Source organism: Acipenser ruthenus, chromosome 13 (assembly GCF_902713425.1).
Source record: "Acipenser ruthenus chromosome 13, fAciRut3.2 maternal haplotype, whole genome shotgun sequence".
Classification (NCBI taxonomy): domain Eukaryota; kingdom Metazoa; phylum Chordata; class Actinopteri; order Acipenseriformes; family Acipenseridae; genus Acipenser; species Acipenser ruthenus.
In genome coordinates this window covers 4,067,725-4,089,430 of record NC_081201.1, presented here as the reverse complement: position 1 = coordinate 4,089,430, position 21,706 = coordinate 4,067,725, and the positions used below count along the sequence as shown (strand labels likewise).

Here is a 21,706-nt window from a genome sequence, read left to right as displayed (position 1 = left end):
GGGTTAGTTATTTGGTAAGTATAATATCTAATGCCAGTGAGACTGTTTAGAGAATGACTATAATACATTTAAAACTAACAAGCTCTGAGCCTTGTGTTCATCTGTTCCTACTCATTCAAGGAACAAGTGGCCAGGAGCTTTCTGTTTGCTGCTGAAGGATCTGCATTTCTAACATGAGGGTTATATAAAGCAGTGGGTGTTGCTTGTTCAGCTCAACAGTGACACCGTGTGAAAAATGTGCTTCTGTTCTTGGCACAATGTTTTAGGACAGCAGGATGGAATGTTTAGAGCTCACTGTTTGGAATCCACAGACAAATTAACCGTAAAGGCGTCTTCTGACTGAGCTGCTGTACCAATGAAGCAAAGCCAAGCTAACTTAAGGTTGGTTTATACTTCTCTCGCAGACAAAAGCCGTACGTCAGCTGCAGACACTTCTACGGGTGCGCCAGAAGGACTGAAGCACCCCCAACTTCGTAGCTTTTTTTTGACGCAGCAAAGTGGACGTAGCTGTCGGTCATACTTTCAGCCAGCCTGCGTTACTGCTGGTGTATCGACTTGTGACTGGGGTTGCCAACACGCTCCACATCTCGCGACACTTTGAGACGGGATTTTAAAATTGCCCGTCTCATGAATGAAGTGAATATGTAAATTGGCTCAAATATATTTTTATGAGCAGCAAACAAGCAAAACCGATCAGCTGTTCTCCATACTGCCTCCGATCAGACGTATTGAACAGCTGAGCAACGTTACTGATTTGATGGGGAAAATAATTGCATACAGAAAATAAATAGCGACGTTAACTTATTGGTGACACAAATATATAAAAACAATAAACAATAATACAAATAAAAAGATCTTGTATTCATTATTATTGTTATTATTATACAAGTGGTTGCTGCGCATGGTATAGCCTGTGTAAGCACCATTATTCATTTTAGCAAAGGTTCATTTAAGCTTTAATTTCATTCAGTTTACAGGCAAGTTTAAAATCCTGTTCTGTTGTACGTGTTTATGGGGTTCCTCAAAAACTTGCTCTATCGCGCTTCGCTGGCTTGCGACCATGTGCAAATGTTGGATTTTTTTCAACATCATCCGACCCAATGCGTTTTGCGGTCACAGACACACTAGAAAAGACCGTAGGACTTTTCAAAAAAGACGCAGCTCGCGGCAGTGCGGATGATGTCATTCTGACCGTCGGAGACCTCTGACTGAGACCAAAAATTGGTCCTAAAAATATGATTTAATATATTTTTAAAGGAGAAAAATACCTCGTCTATTTATTTATTTATTTATTTATTTATTTTACAAAATCAGAAACAAAAAAAGTAACAGCATTCAAGATCTTTCCTAAAATAGATAAGTTATTTAGAAACACTTTCGCAAAAAAAAATGTCCCTTTGTTTGTCATAGTAACACTTAAAAATGTAATTTTAATAGTTTTTTTTTTTCTTCAAAATAATGTTTGCAATCATCCTACTTTGCTCTTGGGAGTGATTTTGCTAAGTAAACCTTTTCATGAGGCATCAGTAAGCTATAGATCCAGAGAATGATTGCAAGTTATGGCTAAGCAGACAAAGTCCATACATATTTTAAAAACCTTTGAAAACAACCACGGTTGTGTAAATAAATATTGTTAGGTAATACTGGGATAAATAAAAAATAAAAAAGGGAAAGTACTAAAAAATATTTTTCAACTTACAGTTACTTGTAATATATCCCTATTCGACACCACACAAATATTAAATAATAATAAATACATTAAAAATAAAAATGGACAAGTCTGTCAAGGGGATATGAAACCAATACACCTTGCTGTAATTCTGTCCTTACTGCTTGCTGCAAGTCTAACAAACGTCGTTCACGTACCCATTCCCAACTTCTATTGGCTGGTTAAGGCTTACTTGGTGGGAAGTTTAGTATACTGCACCCTGAATATTTCGCATTTCCCACCTCCCCACGAGTTTCGACATTTTGGCTCCGAATGATCTTCTAGCGAAGTATACATATCTACCGCTCTATGTGAGCCTTAATGGTGTCAGTTACAAAGCAGTAAAAAAAAAAAAAATAATGTTTTTGGTTGGCTTGAAGCAACGTCAATCAATGACGCATAGTGACTGGTTGGACCCGGGAAGACAGGGTACTGGTAGCCGTAGGGCTGGTTAACAGCTTAATAAAATATCACAAACTGGTAAGATTTTAATTCATTTTAATTTGTTATTTTATAAATGTAGATTCTTTAGCAGGATTTCCAAAACTCTCTGTGCGTTCGTGCTATGGTGCGGTTCTGTTCCGTTCATTAATATGATGGAAAATGACCATGCACTCCCCACCGATACGTAAGGTCAATTAGTCCTGCTTTATTTATTTTTAATACACTATATCTGTACAGATCACTCATATCGCTTGTTTAATCTGCGTTTAGTTTTAACGCTTGTTGTTAAAAATAACTGGTGGGTGCTAGTTAGGCTGCAGGCAACTCACATTTTATATGGTGCTCGATAAATAAATATTGCATCATTTTATAATTACAGTAGTTAGATATGCACCTAGAGTGGCACACGTGTTTTATAATTGTATTATTTATATGAACATAGTGTTTTGAAAGTAGCAGAATGATAACTACGGAAGGTGTGTATTTCTAGAGGGACAGTTTGAGTCATTCTGCTCTGATAGTGATACTGCGACTGATTTCTCGTTTCGTGCAGGAATCATTACTGTGTTGGAGAGAAAAAAGACTTTGAAATAAATGATCAAGTTAATAATTTTTAAATGTGCATATAAATGTAAATAAGCTAAAAATGGCATGTCCGTTTAAAAATAAATAAATAAAATACATTTTGAAATTGCTATTCCCCCAGTGCAGCAGTTACGCCTGCAATGGTAGTGCACATGTCGGGTAACAACAAGAAGGCATAAAGAGAGCTATTTCTTATTGTTTCTAAACACAATAAAAGATTGACGAAGCCTAGTGTAAGTTGCATTGTAAGAAATGTATTTTATAAAAACAGCACAAGCAAAACATCACGATGCTGGTTGTGTTTTGGATTTTCCAGGCAGGGGGCAGTACCACCGAGCCAAAGGTCAAGTTTTACCAACCAAGTGTTGCCCAGGGTCAAGACAGATTCAGCCATGAATGCCCCCAAGGGTGGGCTGGTTATATTTACAGCCAACTCCAACCCTTCTTGCATGGAGCTTGGAAAGAGGATTTCAGAGTAAGTATTTTATAGAATACTGCGTTTTGTATTGTGTTTGTATCTGTCTGTAAATACAATAAAAGACAATTCTAGAATTAAAGGAAAAGGATCTAGTTTAATAGCCACTATTAAACCACTAATAACCACTACAAAGTGGTTAGCAGTTTCCTAAGGTAACCTGAGGTGTGGTAGCCGCTTAAATGCATTCAGTAAGGTATTTATTTGGTCAAATCAGTTTTGGTATTTAAGTATATTGTCATATCTACTAAATGGTTAACTATCTTGTTTAATGACACAATTTGTGATTGTTAGTTTTTTCTTTCAGTGTGTGGTTTGTACAGGTTAGATTTCTTAGGTCAGCAGTGTAGTACACACAGTTAATTTTGAGAATAGACCAGTTCTTTGCCTTTCCTGTGGTTACTCCTTGTTTGCTGTAGGTAAGGTGTTGTTTAGGGTTTACAATTTACTGTAACCAGACACTTGGGGCCTGTTAATTAAATAAAGGTACATCCACAGGCATTGTGAAATGCAGTGCAGGTTCTCTTTACTACTTTACCTTTCGTTAGTGAAATGTTGTCTCATTTGTATTGTACTACGTTGTGTTTGTACGGTAGGCACACAGTGCAGTGCTCTTTTGACCCTTGTTAATCATGTCCTCTGTCTTTTTTTGTGTGTTTGGCAGTTAGAGACGACAGTTCGTTTTGCAAATATTATTTTCAAAGGCTTTGACACAATGCTTTTTGTAATTGGTTTATATCACTGATAGTACTCCTCAGTCTTGAGCTTTAGAATCTGAACATTGTGTTTAATAAACAGTTTACATTTTCCAGAGGTTAACACTAAAAAGCTATAATACTGTGTTTACAGTTCCAGTTCTAACCGTAGATATCCACACTATTGCATCATTTTAAGCTATTGTTTCCAGATAAGGATGCATATGACACTGTTCACAGTGCAATAAATCGCCAGGGAGCATTTTTTCTAATAATTTGTGTTCCATGTCTTACAGGCGTCTTGGTGTGATGCTTGGTAAAGTGCAGGTTTACCAAGAGACAAACAGGGGTGAGTCAAAACAATCCGATTACTTCAAATAGAACACATGATTAAGTTAGCTTCCTCAATATGTGTGCTGGATGTTCATGTCAGTCAGTGAAATGACAGGGGAACTGAAATTAGACACATTTGCTTCCCTTTTGTGATTTCACAAGCTTTATGCTGCATCACACCCTATACACCCACCCCCACCCCCACCACCAACAAAAACATGTTTGAGTCTTTGTACCTCCAAATCCTCACCAGCCACCTTATTATAATTATGTAAATACATTTGACTGCAGATTTGAATGTTTCCTGGGCCATGCATATCAGCATGCATGTTTTTTTTCAACAGTCTTTTGTGTCCTGTACATATAAAGTATTGAAACTGATCCAGCAAATCAGGATACACATTAGTCCTTCGCTACACAGATCGCATTAAATTTGTCTGGTAACACGTGATACAGATCATGAGCCATGTATAAAGTAACACTACCGTTGTTGATGGATTACTCTTTATTGTGATTAGAACGACTGTCACACGCTGACTGTTGAGCAGGAAGCATTATAATGCACAGTGAGCACAAGAAAAGCCATTAACTCTTCAGTGGTGAGCCACTGTAAATGTAACATGCTCAGCAGTGGAAAAATGCTAAATGCTGACCTTCTGAAAACTGTACAGCGACAATCCAAATCCTTCTCTGTGCTGTTGAGTAATGCTTCATGCCAGCAAGAATCTGCACATTGTGAGGAGAAAAGTGCTGATAAGGTACCATGTTGATGAAAACGTAGCAGAATCACACACACACAGAGCTGGAATACAGCTGCTGGTTCAAACTAGATCAGATCCAAGCTTAACATTCATACCATTTAATGACTTCACTATATGAAGCTACATAAAGGTGTACTTGTTTGCTATTTAAAAGCCTTTTTTTTATCTGCGATTTTTGTATGTACTGAAACAGTTAGGGTTCACTAATCCAAACTGATGAAAGTTGGTGGTCTTTGTTCTAAGTTAGTGCTTGCACACACTGTGGGTCTTTAAGTTCAAATATTGTACATTAATTGTGGAATAAACAATAAGGAGTTTAAAACAAAGGGTAGTATATTTTGATATACTCTTGTTGCAGTGTTGAGGTATTGACCCTGTTTGTTACAAGTGCCGTGCTCCTCATTAACCGTGGTATCGTTCAGAAATTGTAGCTCGGTGTTGGAGCTATTGATAAACTATATTTGTCTTGTAGAGGATGTGACCTCCAGTTTTACTTTTTAAGAACTCACCGCCAGATTATTCCAAGCATGTGTAGCTAGTTTGCATGAGTAGTGAAAACAAAACACACAATTCCAGCAGTCTTCAGAAGTCAGTGCACAAATAGCCTTTGACTGTAGTGTTGTATTAATATGTGGCATGGCCTTTATACTGCTACGGTAAAAACACTCGCTCTGTTTATTTTCAGTGCCTGAAAGGCATGTAGTTGGAGAAGATGGCAGGACAAGTGTAGACAAATGCTCTTATTTTGAAGCTTAATTGTAATCTTAGTTAATGAATTATTATTTTTAACAAAAATCCTCTTGCTTCTAAATAGACCCCCAAAGTATACATGTTATAAGCCACTGTAGTATTTGTGTACTCCCCTAACTCTCACCTTTGGGTAAAACCATAGGAAGCTAGGAGTGTTTAAAATACCTCCTCCCTTCCTCTTAAACGCCTCAAAGACTTTAAACCCCAACGTTTATTTAGTGCAACATGTTCTATTGAACCCTTTGCAAAAGTTTTTTTTTTTAGTTTTCAATGGAGCTATTTTATGGAAAAGGTCTGTGTTTTTATCGCACAGTTTAGCAAGATGCAACAGAAACATTTATGGGGAGTTGGAATGCTTTTATTCACAGAAACCAGTTTTAAAAAAACTTTCTTTAAATAACTCCTGAGTTAAAGTGGTGTGAATATGGCAAAGTCGTTGGCATCTCTAATGGTGCGTTCATCACGTGTTTCCATAGAAACGAGAGTGCAGATCCAGGAGTCTGTAAGAGGGAAAGACATCTTCATCATTCAGACAGTTTCCAAGTAAGTCCTTAATAATGGATGAGATTTATAAAACATAATGACAGTCCATTAACAAAGGACTGATTCATTTAGGGGAAATTAAATTGAATAGAGACAGTACTGGTAGATTTTTTTTTTAAAGTGGATAGATTTTTTCTTTGCCTATAGATTGCAATTTATTCATTTCTTACATTTTATTTAAACATTTCCTGATTTATTGTAGAGCTGAAATGGCCTGATGTCTGTTAAAGCAAATGATTGTATGCAGTATTTAAAAACGACTACTGCGTGACTTGGTAATAGAGTTAATAGTTGTTGCATGTCTCCCTGTGTGTCAGAGACGTCAACACTGCGATCATGGAGCTCCTTATCATGGTGTATGCCTGCAAGACCTCCTGTGCACGTAGTATCATTGGGGTCATTCCCTACTTCCCCTACAGCAAGCAGTGCAAGATGAGGAAAAGAGGCTCCATCGTGTCCAAGTTACTGGCGTCCATGATGTGCAAAGCTGGTGAGAACACTGCATGTCAAGTAGTTACTTTATTTATTATATAAACAACGAAGACCAGACTGTGGTTTGGTCACATCTCTGGCGGTTCTGGTGGCCTGCTTCCTTCCCATGGCCTAGAATGACATCAGAACCTACCTCGACTTTACCAAAAAACTTGCAATTTACTATCTGGTGTTATTTCCTCTTTATGTATTTTATGTGAACTTGAGCAGAGTATGCTTTGTCCTTTGTTGATTCATGTACAGTACATGTGCTTACAGCTTTTCTCTTCGTTTTTTTTGTGCTGAAGGACTAAATCACCTGATAACGATGGATTTGCATCAGAAAGAAATTCAGGGTTTCTTTAACATCCCGGTAGACAATCTGAGAGCATCGCCATTCCTCTTGCAGTACATTCAAGAAGAGGTAATGATTGGCAGTAGTTTTAGTTTCACTTTAACTGCATGAAGATTGGACTGAAAAGTCGGCTGAGAAACTTAGTATCAACATTTTTTTTTTCTTCTTTGTTTGTTTGCGATCTAAAAGAGTGTTTTTATGTATTTTAAACATAGTAATCTATTAATATACACTGACCTCTAGAGACCCAACATACCCAGTGTGGTTAGGCTTTTTCAAACAATGTAACAAACCTTCTTCCATGGCTTGATGATTGGACAAGTTTTAAACAGTGTGTCAGTTAGAGATCTGTGTGTCTGGTATACAGATCAATGCACTGTATTCGAAGTAAAAAATAAATAATAATAATAATGCAAACTTACGTTTGGAGAATGTAAATATTGATGCATAAAAGTCTGTTTCTTCTGTGAGTCTATCAATTGTATTCTGTTCTATTGAAACTAAGCACGGTTGGGCCAGGTGCTGTTGGGTAGAGTTGGGCTAGAACTTCCTAGGATAGTGTTAAATGTGCCTAGGATTAATTCAATTATAGGTAAATATATATATATATATACATATATATATATATATATATATATATATATATATATATATATATATAATGAATTTTTACTAGATTACACTACTGCAAAAGTACAGTAATGCACAACTGATGATGCATTGTTTAGGTGACGACTTGATTCCCCCCCCCCCCCCCCCCCCCACTCTTAGGAACTTCCCTTTTGTATGTAGTTTTCAGAGTGTTAAAACCGAGAACCTTGCAATGAGGGTGGGGTATATGTGTTTAAAATCTGCAGATTCCTGACTATAGAAATGCAGTAATTGTGGCCAAATCTCCGTCTTCAGCTAAAAGGTAAGCCAACCATGTACTTTCTATTGCTGTTCTTGTGTGCTTGGAGTTAGCTAGTATGAAGTAATTTTTATTTATTTTACTTTTTACATTTATTGTATTTTTTGCTAGTATCTTATGTCAGGGTTTATTGTGTTCATACGTATGCTGGGAACACAATGCTCTTTGGCTAATGTGTCCCGAAACATGTCTGGAAATTGGAACAAGAGCAAATCAAATGCATAACTGGTTGTGTCTGGGATACTGTTGAAACTACAATTTGCAGTTTTTCAAGTGATTGCTGGCAAATTTTCAACATTTACCACAATACCATATACATTTGTAGTGCTTATTTGTATTAAGTAGTAATTTGTGATTTTTGTTTCAAGTCAATGGTTGTAAGACTGCATTGTAATGCAGTTTTAATGTTGCAATCTTGAGATGCAAAGATAAATGGGGTCTTATGAAATCGGTATGCTTTGCCGTCATTTGGCATCAGATTGTTCATATTTGAAGTATGTTTTGTTATTGCAGGGCACAGTCCTTTGCTGAGCGGTTGCGGTTGGGGATTGCAGTGATTCATGGGGAAGCCCAAGATGCAGAGTCTGACCTGGTGGATGGGCGTCACTCTCCACCAGCTGTCAAAAACATAGGGGCCATTCACCCCAGCCTGGATATACCCTGTAAGTGAGTCCAGGGGGATCGCTAATACTGCCACTGTTATTGATGTGAAGGGAATCTAGGGAAATCTTTGGATTCTACTGCAGAACTGGGTCAAAAAGTGAAATGCCTGCACCTTTTGAAACTGAGCTATCAAAGAGGGCTAGGCAGTGAGTTTCCTGAGCCAGAGTATAATCCATGCTAAATCAAAAAACCTGAAGATATGTTGCTGAGAAATGGCAGCAATGAAAACAACATGAACGCATGCATGTATCTGGTGGCCTTTCTCTTCCTGGCTTTTGTGTTAATAAAATGGTTTGATTTTTGTTTTCCCCCTAAAGTGCTAATTCCAAAGGAAAAACCACCTATCACAGTTGTGGGAGATGTTGGTGGGAGGATAGCCATTATAGTGGTAAGTATGTTTCTGTTTGTGGGGCCCTATAAAGAAAACACCACATGTCTTGCAACATTTGCACAGTTACTCGTACCGTATTTATAATTGAGGGCTGTGGATTGCTGTGACTTTCAAACACACAAAATAAATCCTTTTTTGATTTGCAGCGTTGTTTTACACCTGTAATCCGTCTACACAGCGGTGTGTGGCAGCTGCAAAAATCCTATGATGCTGTAACAGCTTGCAAGAAACAGAATCAGTATGCCCAATTACTGTTCTTTGTTGTGACAGGACGACATTATTGATGATGTTGACAGCTTTTTAGCTGCTGCCGACACACTTAAGGAGAGAGGGGCTTACAAAATCTACGTGATGGCAACTCACGGCATCTTATCCTGCCATGCCCCGCGGTTGATAGAAGAATCAGCAATTGATGAGGTACGATTTTTTGTTTTGTATGAAAATGGTTAAAATTACCTACATATTCTACAGAGCTACATGTATTTGTGCATCCTTAGATGTTGTCATTGCCCTATTGGAGAAATGCAGAGTGGAGAGTGAGGGGGAGAAAAAAAATCAGTGTTGCTTTTGCTTGAAGAAAAGCTTCTGTTATTGTTAATGTTCAGTCCCTGGAACCTGAAGTGAGCTTCGACTTGCGCCCTCATGCACGTGCCTCTGTATCTTATCTCCCTCACTGCTCAATGTCATTGCCATTCTTCTGCCACTTGCTTTACCATGTGTTTAGAAAAGGAGAGTGTGTGTGTGTATAGATAGATAGATAGATTCCTTGCCCATACAACTTTACAGTGATGGAGATCCAGTTTTAAGCAGTTCCAATTGAATAACAGTTTCAACCATTCCAGGTTTTAATACAAGCTTGATTAGCCACAGCCTATTGGTAACAAGCACAGGTGTGTCTTAATAAACTCATAGCTAAACCAGGACTGGATCAAACTGCAATGAAATGGCAGCCTTCTTTCCATCCCTGCGGCCGTCTAATATGTCTTTAAACCTGGAATGGGCCAATTTCTCTGGCAGTGTTAACATGTTGCAATTAGTCTGTGACACGCACATAACCCTTGTGTCCACAGGTGGTAGTGACCAACACCATCCCTCATGAAATCCAGAAGCTGCAGTGCCCCAAGATCAAGACTGTGGACATCAGCATGATCCTGTCTGAAGCCATTCGACGGATCCACAATGGGGAATCCATGTCCTACCTCTTCAGGAATATCGGGGTGGATGATTGAAACCTTCCTTTCAAGCCAAACTCAAGTGTACTGACTTACGTGTGTGTGTGTGTATGATAGGAATTTTTAATTAAGAGGGGCCAATTTTGTTAAAAGGATAAAAAAAACGAAGAAATTACAGGTAGACTGTTTTTTTGGTTGCACTGTGAGGGTTGTACATGTTCCAAAGCAGCAGTGCAGTGGAGAATGAATGGAGAGATTGTTGTAGTGGACTTGCGCATTTGAAAGACAAAACTTTGGGGGTGTCAAGGACAGGTCTATAACAATTGATAAATTCTTATTGTTACGCATCAAAGCCTATATCCCTGGAGCAAACCGGGGAGAAATCAACTTGAATAGTTACGTATGTTAAGTAGTTTCAATGCCTTCCGAGCTGGGATCAGGGCAAGGTAACCAGTGCCAAAAGCTTGGTATAGAATTTGAATATTTTCAATATTATTATTATTTTTTTTATTTATTTAAGAGTGGTCTCAAACAAGCTTTTGGACTAATTTGTGATTGTTGATAATAGTAATGCATACAAATAAAAAAAAAAAGCATATTCAAGGGATAACAAAATAAACTTGTCAAAACTATTTGTTTGGTAATAACCTGTACTGGAGATACTAGTATTGAATTACTAGGCTGCATTTAACATTTGGCTGGTACACTCCTTATGTACTGCTTACATTAGGAACCAGGAATACTTAAAACATTTAATTGCTGAATGGAATCAACACATTTTATTATTTCATTTTTTTATATAATCTGATTAGAAGTTGAGACTGGAGCTTTGAGCTTGTGATGTGTTTCACGCCTTCTGTGTATTGTTGGATACGAGTGGTAGCTGTAGAAACTTTCAAGCTTATTAATAATGCAGTTTGTATGTTTTTAATAGCTAATTCAAGGGAAACTTTTGTATTTATATTCTGCAAACGAAAAGAAAAATAATAAAATGTTAAAATTTGTCATTTGATTTCTTGTTTAGCAGGCTGGAAATATATCTATCTATCTATCTATCTATCTATCTCTCTCTCTCTATCTCTCTCTATCTCTTATTTATTTATTTTTTAAACATTTTAATGAAATCTGCAGCGCCTCCTTTTTTTTTTTTAACAGACCCCTAATAGTGCAAAATCTAGAAATACTAAAATAAACTTTAAATGTAATCATTTGTCAATGTAGAAATTAGTTTGTCAACGCCTATCTAACTCATATGAACATCGAAGACGCATTTCCTTCTTTTTTTCATTGAATTGTTTGGCTTTCATTTAAACTTAAACAGCGGAGTACACTAAAGAGGGCAAAAGAAAATGTGGTACTTTTTTGTGCTCTCAGAAGAGCCATTATTAAATAGTAGGTGTAGACAGTAAGTGCTGGAATTGGACATGTACAGAGCAGTGGGTGGTTTTTAACAAGAGATGCCAAATCATCCGAAACCATGATAACGGCCCTTCTGCTTTCAAAAGAAAACACTGTGACCCTAGTAAACACATTGCATGCATGTTTACTTTTCCAGAGCATTAAGGTAAATGCTAGCAGCACCTTTTTCCAACTATTTGAGATTTTGACGTCAATGACTGCCATCTGCTTCGGGAGGGGAGGGGTTCTCGAAGCAGCCTGTATGCAGTGAAAAGCGTTAGGGTTAACACCTTAAGAAGTCTTTTCCGGTTGCCTATTGATCAGAATTATTTAGCACTGCAAATCAATCACATATACATGTATCATTTTAGACATCTTTTAAAATATATATATATATATATTCATCTGGAGTAGAAATTACAGAACATGCAATATTTACATTTTAAATGCATAGGAAATATAACACTGTAACATCTGTATAATATCTGTATATTTTGTTATGTAAAGGAAAAAAACAAACAAAGGGAGCAGGACTATCTGTTCCTGAGTAATTCTACTGAGTATTACGACAAACAGGTGGTTTTATAGTTCCATGTCATGTACTGTATTAGTGGTGTAATTGTATAACACATTAAGGTCGGTCATTAGGGCTAGGAATCCTCTTTATAGGTAGGTATTTGCCGCCTTTGGTTCATTGGCTACAGTTGATCTGTCATTTATCAGCAAGGCGGTGACATATTTCAACCTGCCCGTAGTCTACCATTGACAGCTGCTGTTAAAATCAGCTGATATGAACCACCAGCAGGGTGAATTTCTTGCGGTCTTAAATGGTCAGGATAACTGTCCCTATAACTATACAGTGAGACACCCATGTTTGAAGTTGTTGAATTGCTGATAGAATCTGCACAAGGCTACTTTTTTTTGTTACAATTTTTAAACCTAAATTTTATATATCATCATCATCTTCAGCCTTTTTCAATCCACTGCTGGATGAAGGCCTGCCCAAGATTCTTCCACAAAAGCCTGTCTGCTGCGTCCCTCATCCACGTTGCTCCAGCATGTTTCCTAATTTCATCTTGCCATCTTCCTGGAGGTCGTCTTGGTCGCTTTATATCTCTTGAGATCCAGTCTAGTATCTCCTTGGTCCAGCGATGGTCTGTTCTTGCTACATGTCTGGCCCACTGCCATTTCATTTTTTTCGTTCTTACACCAACATTGCATACTTTTGTTTGCGCTCTTATCCATTCCTTCCTTTTCCTGTCTCTTTTGTTATTCCCAGCATGCATCTTTCCATACTCCGTTGAGTCATTTTTGCATTGAGGGCAAAATAAATTTCTGTGAGTAACGTTTTAACTAGAAGTTTGTGAAGTTCTTCAGTCATTGTAAATTGTTCATAACTTGAGGTTACGTTTTAGGCAGTATTAGTTTTAAACAGTGTTCCAACATAAAAGTGAATAATAAAGTTCTTCAAATAGTTGGAATCAAGTGCTGGTTATAGTATAACAGAGATTACTTGATAACTAACGGGTTTATGTGCGATTTCACATTCTTCACAGTGTTAATGAGGGAAAAGGGCTGAATCGACGTATCCTGTGTTTCAGGAAAGCAGGTTTTTAGGTTCAAAAGGACACAGCTACAGACAGCACAGGGGCTCTATCAACAACATGGAGCTCATCCCAGGCCAGGTATTACAATATCTTTAGTGACTGAACAGCACTATTATTCATGAACAGGGCCTCAAAAACTCCATTAACACATAATAAATGAACATTGTACCTGCCTGTTTTGTACCCCCATCATTATGAAGCTGTACTGAATATACATTTTCATGTCTCTCTCTCTCTCTCTCTCTCTCTCTCTGAGATTGCAGAATGTTAACAAGACTTTGACTTGTATGTTTGGGGGGGTGTCGTTCTTTGACTGAAAGTGTGATTTTGTTAGCGCCAAAACCAGGGAAATAAGCGCAGTACTTTTTGATTGAATCTACTTCTGTTGTAGAAGATATTGATGTGATCCCAGTGTGAGCGATATCTGATTTGTGTTTTTTTTTTTGTATCAAGTTCGTAATGTATAAATATTTTGCTTAATTTTACTTCTAAACTTCCTTATTAAACTTTGCTCTTCACCACCAGCAGCAGCAGGTGTGTGGTCAGTAACGGTCAGCGTGACAGCATATTTAAACAATGTTCGCAACGGTTAAAAGAACAAACAAGCTGTAAAAAGAGAGATCTCACCTCTGAGCAAACTGGTGCTTCACTGAGCTAATGAGCTTAATGATCAATTTCCAGCAGGGCCCCAGCTCCCAGTCCCTCCACCCTCCTTGCTGACCAGGTACCTTCACTCAATAGTAAGCAGATAGAGCGCCTAGCACTGAGAAAGGAGCCATGGACACCAATTCAACAACACCCTATGTCTCTTCTCGAACATTCAGCGTCTCCGATATCGTTGTGATTGTGGCTTATTTTGTGCTGAATGTAGCTGTCGGAATATGGGTAAGAGTTTCTTTTCCTTGTAGCATTTTTTCCTGGCGTTCCAAGAAATAAGCACTCTTGTAGGGAGGAAACTGAACATTTGTGATCCTAACTGATTGCATTGTTATTTAAGCTGAATTGCCCTTTTAAGACTAGGAGGATGTGTGGTCTGGTGGTTAAAGAAAATGGGCTTGTAACCAGAAAGTCCCCGGTTCAAATCCTGGCTCACCCACTGTGTGACCTTGAGCAAGTCACTTAACCTCCTTGTGTCCCGTTTTTTGGGGGAGACATTGTAAGTGACTCTGCAGCTGGTGCATAGTTCACACACCCAAGTCTCTGTAAGTCGCCTTGGATAAAGGTGTCTGCTAAATAAACAAATAATAATAAATAGTAAGACAGTGGTTATTGCTGATAGAGCTTTTAAGCTGTGGTTCAAATGTTATTCCCCATTGACAACTTCCAGTCTCAACTAAATCTCTTGTTACTGATTCAGTACACATATTAACATACTGGAAGAGCTTGATGTATGCATTTTTAAACCTGGTGTGGTTAACTGAAATTTTCTGGTAAAAGGATCTCGGAGACCGGAAAGGAAATTAGCTTTATCTTTTTTAATTATTATTATTTATACTTCAAACAAACAAACTCATATTTATTTTGTTTCAAGGAATAGCTGATAGGATTTTGTTTAATGCGTTCAGTGTTTAATTTGAAGGGCTGGTTAATGGAAGTTTAATAAAAGAAACCCTTTTAAAACTCTATGGAAACAGAGGAAAAGGTTTACAGAACGAGAAGTAAACTGCACAGAATCTTAATTGTGTTCCTCTTATTTGTATCTACCTTTCAAGTGCTAACAGCCTCTTCTGTCCTCAGTCCTCTTGCAGGGTGAGTCGTAACACTCTGAGTGGCTACTTCTTGGCTGGCAGAGACATGGCGTGGTGGCCGGTGAGTGACTCTGCTTCACAAAGGGATTGTTGGGCTTTAAAAAAAACAAAAAAAACCCCACTTCTTTTAAGTTCTGTATTATATTGAATTTATATGAAAGAAACATTTATTAGTGATACGTTCTGCACTTACATGTTATCAACTTTCTGTCTTTCCATGTTGATTTTTGATATTAAAAACATAATGATTTATCAATGTACTTCATTGTATGAATTCAGATGTACTTTGGTAGGTAGTTCATATGTAATTACATTGTAATGTATAGAACATTCAATAAAGCGTGGCTGTGTTCTCTAAGCTTTGTATTTACACTCTTTAAGGACTAGTGTGTGCTGATGACAGATTTGCTGTGCTGCTTTCTCTTAGATCGGGGCGTCTCTGTTTGCCAGCAGCGAGGGTTCAGGCCTCTTTATCGGACTGGCTGGCACTGGGGCAGCAAGTGGGATTGCAGTGGCCGGGTTTGAGTGGAACGTGAGAGAAATTGATATCATTTTTTGTTATTTATTATTGTTATTAATTGAAGTTTTGAATTCTTTTTTTTTATTATTTTAATTTTTACCCTGTTTTTTCTCACAATTTGCAATGTCCAATTGTATTTAGGCTCAGCTCACCGCTACCACCCCTGCGCTGACTCAAGAGCGGCGAAGAACACATGCTGTCCTCCGAAGCGTGTGCCTTCAGCCGACCACTTCTTTTCACTCTGCAGGCCCGCCTTGCAGCCAGCCCAGAGCTACAGCGTCGGAGGACAACGCAGCTCTGGGCAGCTTACAGGCAAGCCTGCAGGCGCCCGGCCAGACGACAGGGGTCTCTGGTGCGCGGAGCTGAGGACACCCTGGCCGACCTAACCCTCCCTCCCCCCGCCACCCCTTGGGAGCACCTGTTTGCTTGGCACACAGTGGCATCTAATGGCCAAATGTTGTAACTGTCACTAGGCCAAAATTCTACTTACAGCACACACAATATTATTATTATTATTATTATTATTATTATTATTATTATTACAATAGCTGCTTTTTTGCTGTATCTATTTCGTTTCTCGTTAGGACATAAGGTGGACATAAATTGAATAAAAAAGAGCATCTATGGATGTCTGAAGAACCAGTTTTTCACACAAAGCAAGTGAAAGTACCTTCCTGTTGATTAATGAATACAGTATATTATTCCTTAAGTGTTAGAAAAAATAAGCAGAACTAGCAAAACCACTAAATGCCAGCAGAGGGCAGACAACCATCAACAGTTTAAGGCAGCTGCAGCAATTCAACATTGTACGTTCAAAACACAAGTTACCACAACAACAATGGTATTACTACAAAAAAATGGTTGTTAAAAACATTTCCACAGGTGACGTTTTGAATGAAGCCCCAGGTGTAAGAACCCAGCTACTTAACACATTCAGCAGTGGAATCACATGAAGGGGTGGGACAAACACATGAAAACACCTGCCATATCAAGCACACACATGTGTACATAGGATGAAATCTGTGATGCAACTGGAATCCCTGACATTGATTTTGTTGTGTAAAAGCAGTATCCCCTGGTGCAGGTATGTTTCACTCTCGGTGGGACCGACATTAGGTCTGACATATTTGATAGAGGTCTGTTACTTGGCACTCCATACAGAAACCACTAGTCCTGGAGAGAACTATTCCAGGCAGCAGGCTTATAGGTCACCAACTACCTTATACCTCCAGAGCCTTTTAAACACCTTATAGTGTCCAGTCAGTGCCATCCCAGCTACCCTAGGGGAATCTACTGCACACCCCATTAACAGTGTTATGACGGGTGTTTCTGCTAAAAAGAAATAAATAAAAACAGTAAATCATATAGTTTCTTCTTTTTTCTTCCAGGCTACCTATGTTCTGTTGGCCCTGGCCTGGGTGTTTGTGCCAGTGTACATATCCTGTGGGGTAGGTGATACAACACTCTGTTGTGTGGGATCTCTATGAAGTGATCTCATCTCAAAATAGCCTTAAGCAATTACTGCTGCAATTATCATTCATTTTACAGGGTTTTTACTGCTGATAACACTAGCCACAGATTGCAAATTGGGTATTTGTATCTATTTGATGTCTGTGCTGCTTGACATGGTTTTGTTACAACATGACTTTCTCAAATGTTATCATACATAACCCTGCAGTTACCATGTCTCTATAGATAGTGACCATGCCCGAATACCTTGGGAGGCGCTTTGGAGGAGAACGAATCCGAATGCACCTGTCGACCCTGTCACTGCTGCTGTCTGTCTTCACCAAGATCTCGGTAAGAGGACACTCATGTTGTTAAGCTGTTGTACTCATTTTGTAAAATTAAACAGTCTAAAATGACTACTTTACTGTTCATTAATAATCATAGCAATAACATTTAGTAATGTAAGTTTAAGTTGCATCTATAGCAATAAATACACTAAGAAAAACATATCATTTACAAATGTATACTACTGGATGTATTCATTTTAATTAGGGGGAAAAATTCCTTGGTTTGAGCTCAGGCAAGAGTGAATCTTGGAAACATTTCTTTTCTACTTTCATACATCTTTGATAGGTGCCAGTGTAAACTGAGATTGTGACAAAAGAGGCAATAGTCACTCTGTTTGAAGAAATTAATGAGCCCCATTTACAATAATTAGTCGGTTTACATTGCTCAGCAAACAAACAGAAGCCAGAAAAATGTGTCCACTTGACGTTAATAACCTAGTTGTGATAAGTGAGTAATGCACGGCGTTAGTTTCCAACGCTACCACGGTTGTTGTGCTGCATTTGCCATTGGTTTCAATATGAATGCTTCTTGTGATAAAATAAACAAAGAAATAAATAAATATAAATAAACAAACAATGTCAAAGTGCTTATGAAATACAAGTAGGCTGGTGGCCTTGTTCCATGTAGGAAAGTTAAGTAACCTGGTAAAAGCACTGGTACAGTCTGTGATCACAGAAAGCAAGTCTGTGCGTCTTAATTAGCCCTTAACCAGTCATGTGAATAAGGGTTTTACATTACAAGCTGTCCATCTCCTGAACGGCAGTGCTGTCAGATAAGCCCAGAGTGTTGTGTTTCTGATAATGTGATGAGACCTACTTGGAACATTAACAGCGGCCTCTCATTAGCATTTTCACAGTGCTCATACGTGCGTTCCAGATGGCCTGAGAGCCCGGAAGAGCTTTCTCATGAAAAAATAATAATAATTCAAACTTCAATTGCCTTTACATTTAAGATTGCTTGTATGGGGCCCCCGAGTCGCGCATCTGGTAAAGGCACTCGGAGTGGAGTGCAGGATGCGCCCTATAGCATGGAGGTCGCCGAGTCAAGTCCAGGCTATTCTATTGCCGACCGTAGACGGGAGCTCCCAGGACGCAGAGCACAATTGGCCTAGCCTCGCCAAGGGGGGGGGAGGGCTTAGGTCGACCAGGGTGTCCTCGGCTCACCGCGCACCAGCGACCCCTATAGTCTTGCCGGGGAAGCCTGTAAGCTACCCAGAGCTGCGTTGTCCTATCGGCTGACGGTACATGTTTCGGAGGACAGCACAATAAAGGAGTATAGTGTCTTTCTTTACCTAGGGGCAATACTCTTAAGGCTTTCATCAGTGAAGACAGGTATGTTTCTCACTGTGTTAAAGTTACATGAACAATTAACCACACCTCCCAGTGAAGGCCTGGCCACCTCAGCTTGTTGTTTTGTCAGTGAATGACAGTGAAAAAAATGCCTGGGTACAATTACTTTGCACTTTGTCTGTTTTTGAATGAATTCAGTGTTCCCAGAAGACATTCAAACAGATACAATTATCAAGACAATAAAGTTACATTTAACCTCTTTATAACAATACCTGTTTTTTTATATATATAAAGTAAAAGAAAAACAAAATGATGCATGATGCTGCCAAAACAATTGTGTGAGTCAGACGGGTTCAAGTTTTAAATTAAAGAGGAACAAAAACTGATTTTGAAAGAGGCTGCTGGTGTCCCAGCTGATTGGAAAAGGGTGGCGCTCCTAAGTCTTACACTTCCAGATATAAGATAAAAATGATAAATAAGACAAGCCCTTGCATGCTTTGTTTGATCCTGGTATTTGCCCTCAGAAAGGTATCTGTTCGTCTTTTTCCTTTGGTAATTGCAAGATACTGTATTTAACTTTTTTCAGATTTCCTTCAATTCTGGGTTGATAATCCGTCCCCACTGTGGTGTTTTTTTCATTAACAAAATCCCATTTTAATTAAAATCATTTCAGCTAAAAAAATTTAAAAAATGAAATGTTTGAACTATCAAACTAAATGTGTGCTAAATATCATAATTGTATTAATATCTAAAATCAAGTTTAGTTTGCAGCTTTAGCTTGATTAAATTGTACCACACAACTAACAGTTCTTCTTGTGAAAAAAAACAATAATATTTCCAAAAGGCACCTGTTATTCACTATGTTGACATTAGTCTTAAGGAATATTTTAGTAGAACCCATAAAAGCCATTATAATGTCAGAACAATAGTTTACTGGCCTGTTGCACCCTGTTCCCACTGCTGGTCCCCTTCCTGTTGTCTATATACATATTGTGTATGACCCTACACCAACATATGCTTTATTACCATATATATTATGCTGTCATGCATGATTGTATATATGCTAAATTGTTATTGGAAGGGATTAGCGTGATACTGAACTGTTGTTCTCAGGATGTAACTTCTTGCTCAATAAACCAATTTGAACATCCTTTGGCTTTTGGCTAAGCCGTCTGCCAACTACAGATGTAAACCTTCTTTCCATTATAATAATGTACAAGGTTTAGAGCCAAGTAATAAATCCTTTTATCTAAGTTGCCTGGCATATCTATAATTTATACATTTTTTTAAAGTATAACTGCAGGAACACAACACTGGAAAGCTTGGGCTTAAAAAAAACATCTTTTAATGTATTTTTTTTTTTACAAAGCTTTAAAGAACATTATTCAAATCCAACAGCTTAATAATAAATAAATAAATAAATAATAAACAGCAGGGCACATGCTTTTAGATCACATGCATGAAATAGTTATGAAGGGTTTTCATAGAAAATGATCAAATGTTTATCCAGGTAATAAATCTACTGAAAATAGATGGCTTAAGCCATTTTGTTGCCAATTATTGATTATTTATCACTAAAGCTTTACATTATTAGATATTTCTGTTACTCTTTTCGTTGCAGTATATTTATACTATAGTGACCAACTACAAGACTTCCAGAGTGTGAGGGGACATCAGCCCTCCTTGCGGGTTGATAAAACCACAGATGAAGTCTACAAGGTTGTACAAGAGGAGGGGACTGTATTTATAATCATTATATGACAAGGAATTTGGTCCCTCCTGCTAAAGGGTCAATGATTTTGATAAAATCAAATCAAATGAGGGTCAATGCATTCTTCATGACATTTGTTTATCCAAACGGTACTGTATGGATTTATGGCAGGATAACAGGATTTTGGAAAACTTGGAAAATGTGTAATATAATCTAGAAATTAGTATAGACTGCAAACCCTGTCTGATAGGCAAGACAGAAGGCCTTGGGACGCTTTGTTTACATCCTTCTACACACGTTTAGCATGTTATTTGTGTAACAAACAGGAAGATTGGGCAGCACAAAATTTCACATGAAGAAATAACTCAAACATGGAGACATGGCTTAGATAAAAAAAAAATTGCACATGGGCTACTGTATTCACTTTATAAAGTATATATTTCCCAGCATGTTCCTGCCTGAAAAATTATGTTTGGTTTTGGAGTTGGAACTAAACGATTAACTTTAAAATATTTTTTCAGGTAGACAATAAATAATAAAAAAAATATCTTCCATGTTACTTTTATAGCTAGAATCTTAGTCCCACAGCTGGCAGGCTGATACACTGTTAAACAGATAAAGCGTTTCTTATTAATCTGTTTTAATGCAGACGGCTGTCTGGGATAAGAAACTATTAGGATGATCAGTATTCTGTTATCCAGAAGCTTAAAGGATAATGAACTATATTTAGTTACTGGGTGACATCACACGTGCAGCATGGAAATATATGCAGTAACACACACTGCCGTGTTTAATTATTTAAAACCGGGATACTGACACGACTCCCCAGTTGAGTTTTTGTTTTACTTGTTGATACAGTGAGGACACACTAACCTGATTCAGTTTCTTTGCTGCTGAAAGGTGTCATGCTATGTCTATAACAGTGTAATGGCTTGCTATACTTCCCTGCCATGTATGGTACAATAAGCTGCATCTTTCTGTTGCATGTCAGTTTCTGTCATGATTTCCAAAACAGTCATCCTGTGCTATAAAGAGTACTAATTACTTAATGTTCTAGATTGGAAATTACCTCCCCCAACTGAAGGAACCTAAGGTGGTATTAGTAATTGCGTGGTGGCCAAACACCCTATTAACAGGTGTTAGTACCAATGTAGTTGCTCCAGTATTGATGTAAAAACAGACACACAATTAGCAGTAAGATTGCTTTGTTTTCAAACAAAGATTGCTTTGTTTTAAAATAGCCCACCTTCTCATTCTCTTCTTTGTAAGCAGGAACTGTATAATGGTGGGATAATAAAGGATTAAAATATGGTTCTGTGTGGAAAGTAAATGCATAAGGTGAAACCTACTAATTAGTTCCACCCAATGTGTTCAACTAGA

General features: G+C 38.0%; 1 protein-coding gene and 1 pseudogene across 2 annotated transcripts; both read left to right on the top strand.

The window, feature by feature from the left end:
• Positions 1-362: 362 nt before the first annotated feature.
• Positions 363-11,259, top strand: prpsap2 (phosphoribosyl pyrophosphate synthetase-associated protein 2). Of its 2 annotated transcripts, none has more exons than XM_059035468.1 (11): positions 363-381; positions 3,054-3,212; positions 4,204-4,256; positions 6,228-6,294; positions 6,612-6,784; positions 7,074-7,189; positions 7,978-8,033; positions 8,544-8,692; positions 9,011-9,081; positions 9,355-9,501; positions 10,155-11,259. In XM_059035468.1, exons 2-11 carry the CDS (start codon positions 3,130-3,132, stop codon positions 10,311-10,313), a joined length of 1,074 nt encoding a protein of 357 aa, XP_058891451.1. In that variant the 5' UTR covers positions 363-381; positions 3,054-3,129; the 3' UTR covers positions 10,314-11,259. The 2 variants fall into 2 exon arrangements, with proteins under 2 accessions (XP_058891451.1, XP_033886245.1); XM_034030354.3 differs by lacking the exon at positions 363-381 and adding an exon at positions 2,059-2,188.
• An 868-nt stretch (positions 11,260-12,127) lies between these two features.
• Positions 12,128-21,706, top strand: part of LOC117417790 (sodium/mannose cotransporter SLC5A10-like) — a 34,247-nt pseudogene continuing 24,668 nt past the window's right edge.

What these genes read in the sequence shown, in the direction of transcription:
- prpsap2 (XM_059035468.1), top strand. Translation starts at nt 3,130, where the DNA reads ATGAATGCCCCCAAGGGTGGGCTGGTTATATTTACAGCCAACTCCAAC. An exon ending in TTACCAAGAGACAAACAGGG is followed by an intron (nt 4,257 to 6,227) that starts GTGAGTCAAAAC and finishes GTGTTTCCATAG; the next exon opens with AAACGAGAGTGCAGATCCAG. An exon ending in GTCCATGATGTGCAAAGCTG is followed by an intron (nt 6,785 to 7,073) that starts GTGAGAACACTG and finishes TTTGTGCTGAAG; the next exon opens with GACTAAATCACCTGATAACG.